This window comes from Cydia pomonella, chromosome 9, assembly GCF_033807575.1.
Source record: "Cydia pomonella isolate Wapato2018A chromosome 9, ilCydPomo1, whole genome shotgun sequence".
Lineage (NCBI taxonomy): Eukaryota > Metazoa > Arthropoda > Insecta > Lepidoptera > Tortricidae > Cydia > Cydia pomonella.
In genome coordinates this window covers 16,259,181-16,278,299 of record NC_084711.1, presented here as the reverse complement: position 1 = coordinate 16,278,299, position 19,119 = coordinate 16,259,181, and the positions used below count along the sequence as shown (strand labels likewise).

Below are 19,119 nucleotides of genomic sequence, written 5' to 3'. Positions count from 1 at the left end.
TGACGTTAATGTGTTTCCAACCTATATCGAATCGATTACTTATATATATAATGTTTCAGTATTAAAATATAATGTAAGAACTTAGTCTGGAATGTTTAAGGACTTAGATTTCAATTTTGGCAATTAATTATTGTGTAATAGCTATCATTCCACCAATTTAACCATGCTGAAATAAAGACATACCTAATTAGATAAACTTACTTAAGTACGTAATAAGAATTGTGTAAAACTGATTTACATCGTGCCGACATCATGGTCACCCTAATGAGTTTGACAATTATCGTCATGTATTTTTATCGTAAAATTGAATGATTGTGGTTCACCTGTGAAAATATATACCACAATCAGCAAAACTTTCACTGCTACAACCTGTCACACAACATTTTTTACCCATTTTTTAAAAATGTTTCGCAATTAAATGCTGAGCCCCAGCATTTACGTATTTTGGAAATATCACGAAAATATGTCATCAAGTTGGGGATACCAATTATTATTCAAAGATTCTACAAGTAGACATATTAAAATTAATGTTTTTTTTTGTTGTGCACATGCTTGGTTTAATCAGTTAATAATATTGACATCATAATTATTTACAAATTACTTAAAAGATTTGAGAACCGCACTCTCTATATAGCTCTAAAATAGTATAAGACAGTATTTAATTTCAGTAGCATATTGATATAAATACTACCACAATGGTATGTTTTTAACATTGGTAAATTGGCGAGTGAGATACCGCGCCCCACTTTTGCTATCTCAAGTGGACCGTTTTCTCTAGTCTGATAAGAACACCTTTCTCTCTCGGTGATAAGGTTCAATTTACTATAATAAAAAAAGTTAGAGTGTGCTCCACTTTATATCTCCATGCGTGAAATATAGTCTAATTAGTCTATGATCCAAATCTATAATATCTATGGATAATTTTAATTTGCAGTCGGAAAAGTCAGATGGAAATAGTATTGGAAAATTGAACTAACTTTTCTTTATTACCGGGCTTTTATGGAGCTTTCTCAATAAAAGTCGGTAAATAGTGTTTCGATAAATACCAACTATTTAATTGATACACACATACCAGTGTCCAATATATAATGGCGACTCTATCTTTTGCCAAAAGTTTGGTTAGCCCAGGTAAGATAGTGTTAATAATTCTTTAAATTTACCATTTCAGTAGCTTATATCGTTAATTTAATGATCTTAGGACGTAACTAATGCTACTTGCGCAATACTTGTAATGTTAATTTATTTAAAATACATTTATATCTATATCGGAGTAATGGTTAAGGTTGTGATTATTATGTAAAAGATCAATCAACCTGATTGGTCTTTAATGCATTGCACTATTATAATAGATGCCTTAATTAGTAACGTTTTTTTCTTTGTTTTCATTGTTTTTTGACTATTTGTGACTCTAGATAATTTTTAGGTTAGGATATTGATTAAATTTTGAACTGCACTTCACTAAAATCTGTGTACCTTTTCAGCATTGAAGGTAGTTCTAAAACAAGGGCAATGTTCTCATCTCAGAAATACAGGATTTCCTGGCCTTAGCCCTCTGAGTATTGTATTACGAAGAAACTATGCAGAGAAGCAGGTCTTCGAAAGAACCAAACCTCATTGTAATGTTGGCACAATTGGTCATGTTGACCATGGAAAAACTACCCTAACAGCTGCCATTACCAAAGGTATGTTCTTTTTCATAAGTCAAATAAGGGTTCCCTTATAGATAGTCAAGCACACACACTCAGGCACTGCTTCAGCTGAGAGGCCTTAAAGTGTTACCCATTCAATTGGTTTCATCTTTACTTATATATGCTTATCCCAGATAGGCCAACTTGACCCACCATATTGTTTGCAATTGACATTGCATGGTGTCAAACAAAGGGTTGGCAATGTGCATGTAACACCCCCTCAGTTTCAAGATATACATATGGTGATTGCTTACCATCAGGCACGCCATATAATATAATTATCTGCCACCAATGTGGTATATAAGAAAGTTATGTTACATCTTACACTTAATGGCATAATGGCATTACCAATCTGGCAGTCAGTTCTAGGTGGATATGGGGCGACAGAGCTTTAAATGCTCAGCCAAATTTTAAAACTGGCTACTGGTAGTACACATATCCATTGGTCAAGAGTGAGACTACATACTATTTTACTTATTTAAATTTCTGAAAACAGGCAAGCTAGTGATAACAGAGCTTTATACCTCACCATTGTTAGGTGAACATTGAAAAAGCTTTTTAACTATATAAAACTAAATGATGGTTTCAACTAAATTAAATATTAGTCATGATGGTGGCAAAATATGGTATTTAGAATCTAAGCATTAAGAAATATTTATAATGTTACAGTATTAGCCGATCTCAATTTGGCCCAAAAGAAAGGTTACTCCGACATTGACAATGCTCCCGAGGAGAAAGCCCGAGGTATTACTATCAATGTGGCCCATGTGGAGTATCAGACTGAAAACAGGCATTATGGCCACACAGACTGCCCTGGGCATGCTGATTACATTAAGGTTTGTGCTTGTTAAAACCATTTTTATTTAAATACTAGATTCTATGCAGCCTAAAAAAATCTTAGAGATAATTAATGATTGCAGCATTTTCAAAGATTGTCTAAATCGAAAATATCTTCACACATGTTGTTTTCATTATTCCTCCTCTTTAACACTTTTTTTTTTTCTTTAAATAGCTCAGAATACTCTTTTAAACAGGATTGTTGAATATGTGAGAGTACTTTTTTTAATGGCACTTTCTTTATTTGTGATATTTTCTGTAATGTACTGTGATTTCTACTCAAAATCAAAATCACAAGCCCTTTTGTTCTTCCTATTGCATTACCATAATTCCAGTTGAAAATTGCATGGCAATCTTTGAGACACCTTTTCCTGCTGAAATGGATAGAGCTGGTGACTAGACAGGTCCACACAGAGCGAGCATACATGTGAGGCAATTTCCTTGCCCACAAACCGGCCAGTGAAAACATGCTTCAGCTGTCTGCTCGCTCTGTGGGGACCCGCAATAATCAGAGTAGAAAGTACTTAAAATTCACAGAAAATTTAACAACTGAAATAACTATATTATTTTTTGAGGAATGCTTCATCCAGTGCTCCACTTTCAGAACATGATCACAGGCACAGCCCAAATGGACGGCGCTATCCTCGTAGTAGCCGCCACCGATGGCGTCATGCCTCAAACCCGCGAGCACTTGCTGTTAGCCAAGCAGATCGGTATCCAACATGTTGTGGTGTTCATCAATAAAGTGGATGCGGCTGATCAGGAGATGGTTGAGCTGGTTGAGATGGAGATTAGGGAGCTGATGACCGAAATGGGATATGATGGTGATAAGATTCCAGTTATTAAAGGTTGGTATTTTCTCTGGTTTAGATTGTAATAGTAATGATATGGATATCAATTCTAAGTGAATTTGTTTCATTTTCTATAAAATATAATTAAATATACTATTTAAGACTATTAATCAATTGATGTAAATCTAAAAGAGTACCTAGTCTTTGCCATTAGAGCTAACAAACACATTGATTTTTAACCTCATAAGGCCCAATGTGCATTCTGTTTCAATCTAATTAGAACCTCTCCAGAAACCAAATAAGCAGAATTAATCCCAATTTACCATACAAAAAGGTTCCATTTCAAATTACGAAAATGTTGTATGAGGTTAAACTAGAGATAGGCTGAATAGGAAAATGTGTTGGTTTGCCTTACAAAATAGACTAGCCATCATCCATCACCTTTCTAGCATTGCGCTGGTTAAGACAGCTTGTTAAGAGCAGTGGTAAATGCCCTAGCCCTAGGTCATTAATTAGTGGTATGAGATAAGTCAGTCACATCAATTCTTGCTTACATTTAAAATACTAAAAATAAAAACAATCCTTTTCATACTTATTCTTTTCCAAATCAACTTTTTTCTTATTTCAGGATCAGCTCTCTGCGCCCTTGAAGGCAAGAGCCCCGAAATCGGCGCCGAAGCTATCACAAGTCTGCTGAAAGAAGTGGATTCCTTCATCCCCACACCTGTCCGGGAGCTGGACAAGCCATTCCTCTTGCCTGTTGAGTCCGTCCACACAATTCCTGGCCGAGGCACTGTTGTTACTGGACGTCTGCATAGAGGTAAGACTCCCAGCAAAAAGGCCTCTGCAGTCATAAAAACAAAGTTCACCTCACATTATTATGTTCTTTTACTAAATACTCATTCTCATTACTTAGGTACACACTGACTAATCCTAGCTAATAGCTAAATTAAATCTGATTCAGTTGTATCTCAGTATCAGTAATAAGCAATGTAACGAAATCTGAGCCTTACGGAGCCTTGTAGAAAGAGCCAGAGATGCATATAGTTCTGTGGACACTACCATGCACAAATAAATAATGAACAGTGGAGCGCCAGTGAGCAATAACAGGAAGTTGCTTTGGCAGTTTTAATCAAAATAGTTTTACTCTTGTGTGCTGACCTGTATAGTAGGGAATCTACATGATTAATATAAAATATCTGAAAAATGAAGTAATGAAATAAATGTAATAGAGAGGTTTACACAGATGCAGAGATGATAGAACTATGACCATTTTTTTGTGCAGGTCAAATTCTTCAGTTTTCCTCTCGTAAGATGCTAATGTTTATAGCCGATAAAGTTTTATAAATAAATAAATAAAATAAAAATAAAAATTATTTATTTTCAGATTCCTCCGATCCATAGATTGTTAGTTACAAGACACTTATAAAACTACATTAGTAAACTATCTTATATTACAGGTTTCATACAAATATCTATTTCTTAGGTCGTATGATATGGAGTTCGGTATAACGGCGGAGAATATCCGAATCCCACCTCTCTGCTATCATTCTCAGGATGCTGTTTGCGCTCCCCCTCATCCGCCTCACCACAGATGCCGTCTTCTTCCTCACTATAGCATAAAAGTCCTCTACAGCGGCATCGGCAAACATTCCAGAGGCGCTACAGAATCGAGGAAGCCCAAACAGCATTCTGAAAATGTTATTATATTGGATACGCAGGGTATTATAAGTCTTCAGCCTGAAACTGGCCCACAGGCCACACGTGTAAAAACTTTGACAGTAAGCTTTGAATAAAGTCAGCTTCACTTGGGCACTACAGCGTGCGAACCTGTGTGCCAGCATCCCACCTCGGACCGACAACGCTCTGCGCTCCCTCTCGATATCAAGATCGTCTTTCAGGTCCTCGGTCACAATATGCCCTAGGTATTTGAAATGTGTGACACGATTCAAAGGATATCCGTTCAACATTATTTTGGGCGTGTAGGCTGGACACTTTAATTTACCCCTAAAAATCATGAACTCGCTTTTGGCAGCGTTGTATTTCAAACCGTGCTGCTGCGCATAAGTCTCACATGTTTCAATTAGCTTTTTTAGCCCTGATACTGATGGGCTCAACAGCACCATATCGTCCGCATAACTTATATTATTTACACAAACGTTATCAATTCTACAGCCGGCATGAATGCTGCTGAGCCCCTCAATCAGTTCATTTATATACATACTAAATAATCTAGGCGAGGTTAGCCCCCCTTGCCTTACCCCACACTTTAGCACATATGGATCTGAATATTCTTTAGCCCATTTTACCACGTTTATCTGCTTACTATACCAGTGCGACATGATTCCCGTTTATGCAAGTCAAATATACTCCGAATCATATAGAATATGATATGAAATATATATATACTAAATAGACCTATTGAAACACGTGTAAATTATATTTCCAGGAGTATTGAAGAAGGGTACCGAATGTGAAATCGTTGGCCATGGAAAAGTCATGAAATCCACTGTCACAGGCGTCGAAATGTTCCACAAGACCCTCGAAGAGGCCCAGGCCGGCGACCAACTCGGTGCCTTAGTACGTTCGATCAAGAGGGAACAGATCAAACGCGGCATGGTCATGGCTAAACCAGGAACAGTAAAAGCTCACGACAATATCGAAGCAGCGGTATATATCCTCAGCAAGGACGAAGGTGGCAGATCGAAGCCATTCACCTCGTTCATTCAGTTGCAAATGTTCTCTATGACTTGGGATTGCGCGTCGCAAGTTACGATTCCTGATAAGGAGATGGTTATGCCTGGAGAAGATGCGACGTAAGTTTCCTTGTTTTGTGAACAGTAAAAACCTGTTTGAAATTGTAATAGAGCTGTAATTCCCTGTGTCTACTACAATGTATAACTATTTCTATGTACTGGCTCGTTCCTCGCTCAGCGCATTGGAATTACAATCCAGCGAGGAAATGCGGCCAGTCTTATGGGCACACTACCAAATGGCAGTGGCATAGGAGATAAATGTAACCTAAAATTAATCTTAACCTATATATGGGGCCTAAATTATATGAATTTCAACTCCAGTTTCAACTTAAAAGTGGGAATTATTACAATATTAAATTATTTTAATTCAGATTTCATTTCACACACAACACATATCCAATAGCATAATAATGTAGAAACATGCTTAATTAAAATGAAGTCTGATCTGGCTAATGCGCCATTCTCGAACCATTTGCGTGCATTCGCCAGATCTGTAGGCATTAATCGACAGCATTCAGTTTTATCACTGTTTTAATATTTATTGGCGTTGACAAGAGTAGTAATACAAATAATTTTCAAATTTCAGCTTGCAATTGCGCCTGGTAAAGCCTATGGTATGCGAAACCGGACAACGCTTCACCCTGCGTTTAGGCGACATGACTCTCGGCACCGGCGTCATCACGAAGATCAACAAAAACCTGTCTGAAGACGACCGACTCAAGCTGATGGAGGGCAAGAAGGCCAGGGAAAAGGCCGCTGCCAAGAAGTAATCAGCGTTATTATAAGTTATAGTAGTTGTTAAAATTATATGCTATGCATTTAAAAGTGTAAAAATGTAGTCAATAAACATTCAATATGGCTATTCATTTTTTTCTTTTACTTTAACTTAACATTTGACCTATTTTTAATAAGGTATAGCCGGGTAATCCTGAATCACATCTGAATATCGGGTAATTTCGAAAATGAACTGATTTGTTGGATGAATGAATTTTGGAATTATTCGTTATTACTTAAATACGTAATGATACTCTATCTGTATATAGACTAGACACCCTTGGGCAAAAATAATTTGAATGTACAGTACAAGATGAATATATTAGTATGCGCCCAATAGTGGAATGTATATTGAAGCAACGGGGCTACAAACAAGGTAGTGAGTTCAAGCCTCCTTAACCCTCAATAGTTCTGGTTAGGAAAAAAGGGGCAAAAGTTATATTTGCAGAACGAACATGGCCTAATTAAGGGTCAGTAGAATTTTTATTATTTGTAAAGAAAAGCAAGCAGGCAGTTGAAGTAACTGATAATGCCTGTACCTATCCAGAGTCATCTTAACAAAATTTTCAATGTTGAGTAGAATTTGCATTGTGCTAGTCTAATTCATTGACACTGGGCCGATACTATATCCCATGGGACTTGGTTCCAAGCTAGCAAACAGACTGGTTAAGTCTGTTGCCTAAGAAGTGTCTATGAGGATTAAGTATTGTAAGATCTGCGAGACACCAGCTTATACTATAAGCTGATATTTAAATATTTCTATAATTACTTATGGCCAAAAATCTCTGGACCCAACATGGCAAGAAACTCGAAGTTGTGAACAAAAGTTATTTAACTTTTTTTTTAAATTACCAACTTGGTAATGCACTGGGGAACACATTACGGCAAAAAAAAAAACGAAATCATTAACAAGAACCTGTGGTCAATATATGCACTCAGCCTGTTAGTGCACTCGAGTTTTCAGATGATCTGTTTCCAATACACCTATTCATTGACATTCACATACTTATCGATATAGCATGTAACCTTTTGTAATTTTATTAATCTTGACCCATTCAGGGCCAGCGACTCAGCATATGGGTCATGCTCAGACAGTTCCGCAAGGCCAGTGACTCACATGTGAGTCATGTATAAATTCTGATTTAATCATACATAAACGAAACGTAATTTAACGTAATAAAGTGTTTCATAATATTTGGTGATCGTTGTATTGTATCTTAGGCAATTATCTATAACAATGATGTTAATATTCAATCTTATTTTTTTCGTTTCAATATTAACAAGGCAGTTGAAACAATCGCCACGAACTAATATTGTATTATCATAATAGTGTGCGACAAATATTTACAAGTTTTTTAAAAATATTTTGTTTTGTGTGAGGGGTAAGACAAGGGAAATGGGTCAAAAATGAACTTCCGATATTTGACCCATAAAACAACAACCAGCACAGCAAGATAAAAATGTTGTTGTTGCCTTACCCCTCACACAAAACAAAATATTTTTATAATCACCAAATATTATGACAAAAGTACAGTGGGAGAAAATCCTCGTTGCCTTACCCCTCACACGAAACATTATTATACTACGGTTTGGTAAATGCTACGTGCCATCATCATTCAAACAGTAATCGGTTGTAAAATGGTACAATATCGAACGGCTTCAATATGAAATAAGCTTTAAGAGCCCTTAATCCTTGGAGCGTTCTCCGATTTCACGAAATAACGCTCGATAGATGGCGTTGGCGCTCGGTACGCGAGCGCCGGCAACGCGACGCGCGTTTCAATGCAGACTAGAATAATCTTGATAGTTTTCAATATAATTTCAAGCAACATTAATTTTAGTGTCATATGATATCATATGGGCACTCTTTATTTTATTATATATGCACAGTAGTTTTTTTTTTATGTACACTACTACTAAGTGTACAGACTACAGAGTGTACTATAACCCTTGCTCTTTATTCTGTCTCTTTCACACCAATGGAAAATGAAGAAGTTACTAAATGACTGCAGGTATAAATAAAGTATATTAGTGCGATAGAGACACAGATAGTGTTTCGTTGTCGTATCGTAAACGATTGGCATGTTGGCCACACACTTGCTTAGTGCCTAGCCAAAATACCAATCGTTTGCGTATATTAGTGCGATAGAGAGAGAGTAGTGTTTCGTTGTCGTATCGTAAACGATTGGCATGTTGGCTACGCACCCATGATACCTAGCCAAGAAGCCAATCGATTGCGCATATTAGTGCGATAGAGAGACAGATAGTGTTTCCTTGTCGTATCGTAAACGTTTGGCATGTTGGCTACGCACCCATGCTGCCCAGCCAAGATGCCAATCGTTTGTGCATATTACTACGAGAGAGAGACAGATAGTGTTTCGTTGTCGTATCGATTGGCATGGTGGCTACGCACCCATGCTGCGTAGTCAAGATGCCAATCGTTTGCGCACATTAGTGCTATAGAGTTTCAGTGTTATTTGAAATCACGTTAGGGTTTGTATTATTATTTTTGACCCGAATGAAGTCCATCCAGGTTCTTATGATGGAGTCAGGAGTTGGTCACCAGAACTCCTAATCTACTCATTATAATTCCATCGTGCTTGGGCTCAAAAGATTTGCCCTGACGAACACCATCGATCTAGATGAGGTCCAGGGTCTCATGACGGAGTCAGGAGTTGGTCACCAGAACTCCCCAGAACTCCTAATCTACTCATCATAACTCCATCGAGTTTGGGCTCAATAGATTTACCCTGATGAGCACCATCAATCTAGATGAAGTCCAGGGTCTCATGATGGAGTCAGGAGTAGGTCACTAGAACTCCTAATCTACTCATTATAATTCCATCGTATTCGAGCTCAATAGATTTGCCCTGACGAGTACCATCGATCTAAATGAAGTCCAGGGTCTCATGATGGAGTCAGGAGTTGGTCACCAGAACTCCTAATCTACTCATTATAATTCCATCGTGTTTGGGCTCAAAAGATTTGCCCTGACGAGTACCATCGATCTAGATGAAGTCCAGGGTCTCATGATGGAGTCAGGAGTTGGTCACCATAATTCCTAATCTACTCATCATAACTCCATCGTGTTTGGGCTCAATAGATTTGCCCTCACGAGCACCATCAATCTAGATGATGTTCAGGGTCTCATGATGGAGTCAGGAGTTGGTCACTAGAACTCCTAATCTACTCATTATAATTCCATCGTGTTTGGGCTCAAAAGATTTGCCCTGACGAGTACCATCGATCTAGATGAAGTCCAGGGTCTCATGATGGAGTCAGGAGTTGGTCACCAGAACTCCTAATCTACTCATTATAATTCCATCGTGTTTGGGCTCAAAAGATTTGCCCTGACGAGTACCATCGATCTAGATGAAGTCCAGGGTCTCATGATGGAGTCAGGAGTTGGTCACCAGAACTCCTAAACTACTCATCATAACATCATCGTGTTTGGGCTCAATAGATTTGCCCTGACGAGCATCATCAATCTAGATAAAGTCCAGGGTCTCATGATGGAGTCAGGAGTTGGTCACTAGAACTCCTAATCTACTCATTATAATTCCAACGTGTTTGGGCTAAAAAGATTTGCCCTGACGAGCACCATCGATCTAGATGAGGTCCAGGGTCTCATGATGGAGTCAGGAGTTGGTCACCAGAACTCCTAATCTACTCATCATAACTCCATCGTGTATGGGCTCAATAGAGTTGCCCTGACGAGCACCATCAATCTAGATCAGGTCCAGGGTGTCATGATGGACTCAGGAGTTGATCACCAGAACTCCTAGTCTATTCATCATAACTCCATCGTGTTTGGGCTCAAAAGATTTGCCCTGACGAGTACCATCGATCTAGATGAAGTCCAGGGTCTCATGATGGAGTCAGGAGTTGGTCACCAGAACTCGTAATCTATTGATCACCAGAACTCCTAGTCTATTCATCATAACTCCATCGTGTTTGGGCTCAAAAGATTTGCCCTGACGAGTACCATCGATCTAGATGAAGTCCAGGGTCTCATGATGGAGTCAGGAGTTGGTCACCAGAACTCGTAATCTATTTATCATAACTCCATCGTGTTTGGGCTCAATAGATTTACTCCGACAAGCACCATCAAATTACCATTATGATGAATGGATTAGGAATTCTGGTGACCAACTACTGAGTCCATCATGAGACCCTCGACTTAATCTAGATCGATGGTACTCGTCAGGGCAAATCTTTTGAGCCCAAACACGATGGAGTTATGATGAATAGACTAGGAGTTCTGGTGATCAACTCCTGAGTCCATCATGAGACCCTGGACCTGATCTAGATTGATGGTGCTCGTCAGGGCAACTCTATTGAGCCCATACACGATGGAGTTATGATGAGTAGATTAGGAGTTCTGGTGACCAACTCCTGACTCCATCATGAGACCCTGGACCTCATCTTGATCGATGGTGCTCGTCAGGGCAAATCTTTTTAGCCGAAACACGTTGGAATTATAATGAGTAGATTAGGAGTTCTAGTGACCAACTCCTGACTCCATCATGAGACCCTGGACTTTATCTAGATTGATGATGCTCGTCAGGGCAAATCTATTGAGCCCAAACACGATGAGGTTATGATGAGTAGTTTAGGAGTTCTGGTGACCAACTCCTGACTCCATCATGAGACCCTGGACCTCATCTAGATCGATGGTGTTCATCAGGGCAAATCTATTGAGCCCAAACACGATGGAGTTATGATGAGTAGATTAGGAGTTCTGGTGACCAACTCCTGACTCCATCATGAGACCCTGGACCTCATCTAGATCGATGGTGCTCATCAGGGCAAATCTTTTGAGCCCAAACACGTTGGAATTATAATGAGTAGATTAGGAGTTCTAGTGACCAACTCCTGACTCCATCATGAGACCCTGGACTTTATCTAGATTGATGATGCTCGTCAGGGCAAATCTATTGAGCCCGAACACGATGAGGTTATGATGAGTAGATTAGGAGTTCTGGTGACCAACTCCTGACTCCATCATGAGACCCTGGGCCTCATCTAGATCGATGGTGTTCATCAGGGCAAATCTATTGAGCCCAAACACGATGGAGTTATGATGAGTAGATTAGGAGTTCTGGTAACCAGCTCCTGACTCCATCATGAGACCCTGGACCTCATCTAGATTGATGGTGCTCGTCAGGGCAACTCTATTGAACCCAAACACGATGGAGTTATGATGAGTAGATTAGGAGTTCTGGTGACCAGCTCCTGACTCCATCATAAGACCCTGGACCTCATCTAGATTGAAGGTGCTCGTCAGGGCAACTCTATTGAGCCCAAACACGATGGAGTTATGATGAGTAGAGTAGGAGTTCTGGTGACCAACTCCTGACTCCATCATGAGACCCTGGACCTCATCTAGATCGATGGTGCTCATCAGGGCAAATCTTTTGAGCCCAAACACGTTGGAATTATAATGATTAGATTAGGAGTTCTAGTGACCAACTCCTGACTCCATCATGAGACCCTGGACTTTATCTAGATTGATGATGCTCGTCAGGGCAAATCTATTGAGCCCGAACACGATGAGGTTATGATGAGTAGTTTAGGAGTTCTGGTGACCAACTCCTGACTCCATCATGAGACCCTGGGCCTCATCTAGATCGATGGTGTTCATCAGGGCAAATCTATTGAGCCCAAACACGATGGAGTTATGATGAGTAGATTAGGAGTTCTGGTGACCAGCTCCTGACTCCATCATGAGACCCTGGACCTCATCTAGATTGATGGTGCTCGTCAGGGCAAATCTATTGAACCCAAACACGATGGAGTTATGATGAGTAGATTAGGAGTTCTGGTGACCAGCTCCTGACTCCATCATGAGACCCTGGACCTCATCTAGATTGAAGGTGCTCATCAGGGCAACTCTGTTGAGCCCAAACACGATGGAATTATAATGAGTAGATTAGGAGTTCTAGTGACCAACTCCTGACTCCATCATGAGACCCTGGACCTCATCTAGATCGATGGTGTTCGTCAGGGCAAATCTTTTGAGCCCAAACACGATGGGATTATAATTAGTAGATTAGGAGTTCTGGTGACCAACTCCTGACTCCATCATGAGAACTTGGACTTCATCCGGGTCAAAAATAATAAGGCAAACCCTAACGTAATTTCAAGTGAAAATGCGTTTTTCAGAAAATCGCAGCCAAATAACACTAGACCTTACTCATAGTGTTGTGTTCCTGCCGGTGAGTAAGGTTGCCAGAGCTCAACGAGGGGCGGGAGGGGGTTAGGGTCGGCAACGCGCATGTAACTCCTCTGGAGTTGCAGGCGTACATATGCGGGCCGTACGCTTGTTTGCCACCGACTTAGTATTAAAAAAAAAGTAACACTGAAAATCCATCAATAAGCGAGTCTGTTAGGCATACTGTAAAAAATGAACTTTTATTAAGATTTTCTAATCGCAGTATATAGCACTTCTCGGAACTCCGTAGCTGATTACGATCGCAACGAATGCCTGACAATCGAGCACAGGTCCGTCCTCTAAGCGCGCTCCGCGCGGACTGAGAGCGGGGCGTCGCTGCTGCGTGATTTATACTTGTTTTAAAAAAATATAAATTTACGGCAATGTAGGTCCCATAGTTACGATTTTTTTTTTATAGGTTAACATAAAGTTACAGTTTGCTATAATATTATTTTTAAAGCAAAATATGCGTACAATTTGCGGAAATAAAATATAATAAAACCCTGTTTTCGACAAAAAAATGAAGAAAACTCGGAAGGTATTTTTTCAGTTTTTTCAAATGAATCTTCGATTGTTAATCATTCCAGCCCCTCGTACGAGATATGTTGAATCAAATTGTAGTCATTCATGTACCAAATGATTCTTGTTTATAGCAAAATTGAGAACCGAAACGCCACATCTCACTGCAAAATTTGGAAAAGACTCCCAAAAAACCTCATTAAAAAAAAAGGTTTAAAAGAGAAAATGAAAATTTGAACTGTTGGAGCCCCTAGTTTAGGAAACGATTATTTAAGTACGTTATCAGTTTTTGAATAAATACTAATAGTTACGTCGTAATCTTGAATGAAAAAGGAAGCATTTTACAAAATACGCTCGTCTGTAGGAATAAGGACTCTTAAAACCAGCCAATAAAGTTTATTTTAGCCTGCTACGGAAACATTTGTAGTTTTTACAAGTAGCGCCAGGCCACGGTGACCCATACCCTGAGCCATGTCAATAACTTCTAATTGCTTTATTTATCTGTTTGCGTGCAATGCGTATGTATGTATGTATAATTTCAGTATATTTACTTTATTGCATTGATAGTAGACCAAAATTGAATATTCTAGGCTCTATTTTCATTAAAACGCGTTCATAAGTTTTATCGTAATATACCTTATAGCAGGGGTTCCCAAAGTGTGCGCCGCGGCGCCCTGGTGCGCCGTAGAAAGTAAAGAGGGGCGCCGTGAGTTCTATCATTATCCGAAACCACAAATATTTGCGGGTACCTATTTGAGCGCTCGCATCGGTAAATAATATAGCGTCGTGTCACTCTTTTTCGACTGTGATTTTAAATTTACAAGGGCGCCGTTGCAAAATACTACACTTGTAACTGCGCCGCAGGTTGAAAAAGATTGGGAAACCCTGCCTTATAGAAATGGTTGTTAACTTAGTGAATACGTACGTTATTACGTTTCGTTTGTTTAAATCAGAATTTATTCATGACTGACATGCGAGTCATTGGCCCTGAGGAACTGTTTGATCATGACCTTCATAAGCATGGCCGAGTCGCTGGCCCTGAATGGGTTGTGACACTACAAACAGTACAGCAGCAACAGTAAAGCTGGATTAATGGGAATATATTAGATTTTTTTGGGAAATCCTTAGATTGGTGGGGCCTGGAAAAGGGTTAAGATGCCTTGCTATAAGATATCGTAAGATGCCAAAATATATAGCTTTGTGTTTGTCAAATGCTATTCTTTTGGTATATTATCGCTCCATCTGTGACAAGCTTAAATCCCCATTTGATGGTACCATATTAAAAAAAAAACTAGTTTCTTTTAAAAGTTTATTCTCAAAAATTCTCCACAATTACAGTGAAATATTGTCAATCCTCAAAGCAAACAAAAGCTTCAGAGATTTTAAGATTAGTAAAGGATCCTGACCACTCCAAGATACTCCTAATCAATACAATAATTTATGATATCAAATATTTCACATGCATTTAATGGCCTGCAACAATACTCATGGCATGTACTTAGTGAAACTTACACATTAAGATTTATAGTGGTTTAATGTTACAAAAAGATCAAAAACAAGAAGAATACATATGGTACAATTAATGTTGGTTAATTTGTTTAAATTAACACAATAAAAGCACTGTGCTTAGATAATTTTATTAGCCATTGTAAATCAGCAGAAAACTAATGGAATGAAAATTTTATGACAAAATTGTCTTTGAAACAGTCCTGGTTGTTCATCCAATCACATTATTTAGAGCGCACTGGGTATTTCATTCAACAATTTTCGATATTTACAAGTCTTCATCTTCATCCGGCAGAGCAGTGTCTTGAGCCTCTTTGAGATCCTTTTCAATCTGGTTCTGCCATTGTGGGTCCATGGTGACTTCTGGGGGCACAAGTGCAGGCATAGCCACAAATTCTAGGTTACCATCACCAATCAGTTTGCGCGCCAGCCAAAGGAAGGGCTTCTCGAAGTTGTAGTTTGACTTAGCCGAGATGTCATAATACTGGAAGGAAAATAAACTTGTTAGATCCTTAATCACTGAATGTCTTATGTATAATATAACTGACTTGACAAATACTCTGCAAAGATTATAACAACCTGAAATGAAGACATCTAATAATTTATCTTTATTTAAGGTCACTGCATAACTAGGACACTACTATTGTCAATAGGTGGGTCCACACAGAGCGAGCATATGCGCGAGACAATTTCCTCATGAACAAACCAGCCAGTGTAGACATGCCTCGGCCAACGCGCGTATGCTCATTCTGTGTGGACCTGTCTAATAATACACTAATATTCTAAGGGTCGATTTTTCAGTTACCATTTAACTTGTCCAATAACTATTCCAAGGAAAAAGTCCCACTTTGTCGCTTGCCATAAGGATGCTTTGACAGGTTATTCATATAAAGATACAATCGGCTCTTAATCAATTTAAACGAGTTAAACGTAATCCTTAAAACATGAAGCTTACCTGAAGATTCTTTTTCCTGTGGAAAACAATAGTTTTCGCTTTGACCTTCCTGTCTTTAATGTCAACTTTGTTTCCACATAAAACAATGGGGATTCCTTCACATACGCGCACCAAGTCTCTGTGCCAGTTAGGGACGTTTTTGTAGGTGACGCGAGACGTTACGTCGAACATAATTATGGCGCATTGTCCTTGAATATAGTAACCGTCTCGAAGACCTCCGAACTTTTCTTGACCGGCTGTATCCCATACGTTGAATCTAATAGGGCCGCGGTTCGTGTGAAAAACAAGAGGGTGCACTTCGACACCGAGCGTTGCGACGTATCGCTTCTCGAACTCTCCAGTCAAATGTCGTTTGACGAATGTTGTTTTGCCAGTACCGCCGTCACCAACCAGCACGCATTTGAATGTGGGCATATCGTCAGCCATTTTGATTAATTTATTAAGTTCCTAGTCCTGAAAACAGCAAAAACTTTGCATGAGTTGGATAGGAAGAATCATACGATAACTACACAATGGCTAGCCAAGCTTGCGCCACTATTTATGACTCACTGTTTCGTTATTAAACAATAGCTATTTCAAAACAGACTTAAAATAATGTAGAGTATTTTGTTTCAATTGGAAATTATTACACATTAAATCTTCCAATTTTAAAATTTTGTCAAGTTTTCCATCAAATGGCGCTCAACTATCCGCACAGGAATTTAGCCTAATGGTACCGAACACTCGAACAAATTACACATAAACTACAACTCATGGGTCACAAATAAATATCAGAATAAAAAGCTTAGCACTAACTCATTATGAATAAGTAAAATAAAAACACAATTTACCGAGATTGTCTAAGAAAACTGCGATTTAACTTAAGACTGGTAAAAGTCGTTACGGCTCACAATGGCGTCACTGAACTGGACGGAAGAATACTTTGACACCGACAGGCGCAATGAAAATTGTAGTCATATACATGTCTCAGAAAAATGGTCAAACACTAAAGAAATGTTAGTAAATGCCTAAAACATAACTTTGATCTACTTTTAAAATAATAATACATTTATTAAAGTAATTTTTTGTAGCATTTACTTTTTCATTGCTAGAATAATATTAAAAAGTATTACGGATGATAAAACTCTTCCCTTCTGTGACGTCATAAATTTAGCGCCATCATGCAAACGGTCCAAGTCCAACTCATGGAAGCTGAGTTTATTAATATATTAAATGTATTGCATTAAACCCGATAGTCTTGATCACAGATTATTAATTAGTGACATATCCATATCACAATAATGAAAAGTTATATATTGTTACAAATTATAAACTGGGTATTGATATAAAGTGCCAATTACATCCAAACTTTATCAGGACCCGATTTCGGGCCCGAAATAGAATATTCTTCCGTTTCACCAAATACCAGCAGCGGTATCATGGTCGAATTCTTATCACCTGTCATATCATGCGTCACTTTCGCACTTACATACTTGTTAGAACGTGACAGACATGGTGATAAATGATAAAGAGCCGACCATCTTAGCCCTACAGCACATCGTCACAACATCGTTTACAATATCTGAAATGTACAAAAATGGTTCATATGAAAAAATATTAAACATTGAACATTTTTGGCAATTAGAGACAATGTATTTTTTACATTTAAAATATTGTTAACGATGTGCTAATATTCCGTGAAATGGAAAACGATTATCAGGCCCAGAATCGAAATCGGAACTGGAGGCCTACCGCAAAAATCGAAGTTCGTCAATTGCGGGCATTTTTCTCTGTCACTCTAATTACGTTGTAGTGAGAGTAAAAGAGAAAGATCCCGATTTTCCCGGTAGGCCCCCTGATTTTGAGCTCGATATCGGGAAGATTGGATGAAATTGGCGCTTAAGGCTTATTTGTTACAAAGAGAGTCAAACAGCGTTTATAGGTTAAAAATATTTAAAGATATAAAGTATTAAGCGCACCTTAAACGCCAATTACATCCACACTTCCCGATTTCGGCCCTATTTTTGCAAATGAACTTTTTTTGCATTTAAAATGTTGTAATCGATGTGCTGATATTTGGTGAAACGGAAAAATATTAAAATACCCTTGCTCGAGCCCGGGTCTGGGGGCCTACCGCAAAAATCGAAATTCGCAAATTGCGGGGATCTTTCTCTTTTACTCTCACTAAGACGTACTTAGGGTGACAGAGAAAAATGCCCGTAATTGAAGAATTTCGATTTTCGCCCAGATATCGCCTGATAAATTGTGGATGTAATTGCCTAATTGGCACTATAGAGCCAAGTGGTGGACCTATGGTGGTCCGGAAGAGAGGACTTGATGTAACTAGATATAACATTGACATTGACAGATTGATGACATTTATGAATGATAATTGACATTTTTTTTTTAACAATTATGTCCTGAATGGTATTGACATAAATGAGGCGTTTTTGCATTTAAAAACTACCAACAACTGTATTGTTTTTTTTTTTTTACATTTATGGCCTGCAACAACTGTATGTGTATGAATGTATATTATTAAATCAAATAAAAATACATAGCCGAAGACCCAAAATTGGCAAAACATGTCTCTTTCGACAAAAAAGACGATACTTTCGGATAATTTCAGCAAGTATGTTGATTTTGAACCATTTATTTATACTAATTACGGAAGGTGGAGATATATATTAATGACAGAGCGCTGTCATATTTTATTAATATCAAAGTATTGTTTACAAAAACCAGATTATTTTTGGCACTATTTTTAAAACTGCAGTTACATTTTCGCTACATTTTTTTGTCACCTTTTGTCTATATAATGTTGCCGCACCAAAAAATTAAGTTTCGTTTGGTTCTTGCGTGGTGGCGTATCGATTTTTGTTGAGTGAAGTCAGTGAAGTGATCGTAGTGTTCGTGTCCTTTAATTCCTTTATTTTAGTGACGTTTTTAGAAAAATATCTGTGAATGGGATTGTGTAACAAGATAAAACGTTTATTTGGTGTGTGATTTTCCATTAAGGATGACGAAGGACAGGTTAGCGGCGCTTCAAGCGGTAAGTTTTTTAGTCTGCCTAATATAACCAAAGGTCTTCCTCATTGGC

General features: G+C 38.5%; 3 protein-coding genes across 9 annotated transcripts in view; 2 read left to right on the top strand and 1 right to left on the bottom strand.

Moving 5' to 3' along the window:
* Positions 1–912: 912 nt before the first annotated feature.
* On the top strand, positions 913–6,938 carry LOC133521473 (elongation factor Tu). The gene is made up of 7 exons (XM_061856452.1): positions 913–1,128; positions 1,482–1,682; positions 2,358–2,524; positions 3,130–3,373; positions 3,945–4,136; positions 5,766–6,132; positions 6,659–6,938. The coding sequence occupies exons 1-7, from the start codon at positions 1,089–1,091 to the stop codon at positions 6,840–6,842; spliced, it is 1,395 nt and encodes a 464-aa protein (XP_061712436.1). The 5' UTR covers positions 913–1,088; the 3' UTR covers positions 6,843–6,938.
* A 7,940-nt stretch (positions 6,939–14,878) lies between these two features.
* On the bottom strand, positions 14,879–17,019 carry LOC133521471 (GTP-binding nuclear protein Ran). 2 transcript variants are annotated; one of them, XM_061856450.1, is made up of 3 exons: positions 16,871–17,019; positions 16,041–16,493; positions 14,879–15,569 (listed from the first exon to the last, which is right to left on the bottom strand). In XM_061856450.1, exons 2-3 carry the CDS (start codon positions 16,464–16,466, stop codon positions 15,354–15,356), a joined length of 642 nt encoding a protein of 213 aa, XP_061712434.1. In that variant the 5' UTR covers positions 16,467–16,493; positions 16,871–17,019; the 3' UTR covers positions 14,879–15,353. The 2 variants fall into 2 exon arrangements, with proteins under 2 accessions (XP_061712434.1, XP_061712435.1); XM_061856451.1 differs by lacking the exon at positions 16,871–17,019 and adding an exon at positions 16,590–16,725.
* Positions 17,020–18,884: 1,865 nt separating this feature from the next.
* Positions 18,885–19,119, top strand: part of LOC133521469 (syntaxin-1A) — a 74,394-nt gene continuing 74,159 nt past the window's right edge. For 3 of the 6 annotated variants that reach the window (XM_061856446.1, XM_061856443.1, XM_061856445.1), the window contains exon 1: positions 18,889–19,071. In XM_061856446.1, coding sequence (XP_061712430.1) covers positions 19,039–19,071 — 33 coding nt within the window. In that variant the 5' untranslated portion in view covers positions 18,889–19,038. Of the gene's footprint in view, positions 19,072–19,119 lie in introns of all 6 variants that reach the window. The other 3 variants (XM_061856444.1, XM_061856442.1, XM_061856447.1) reach the window with 2 other exon arrangements.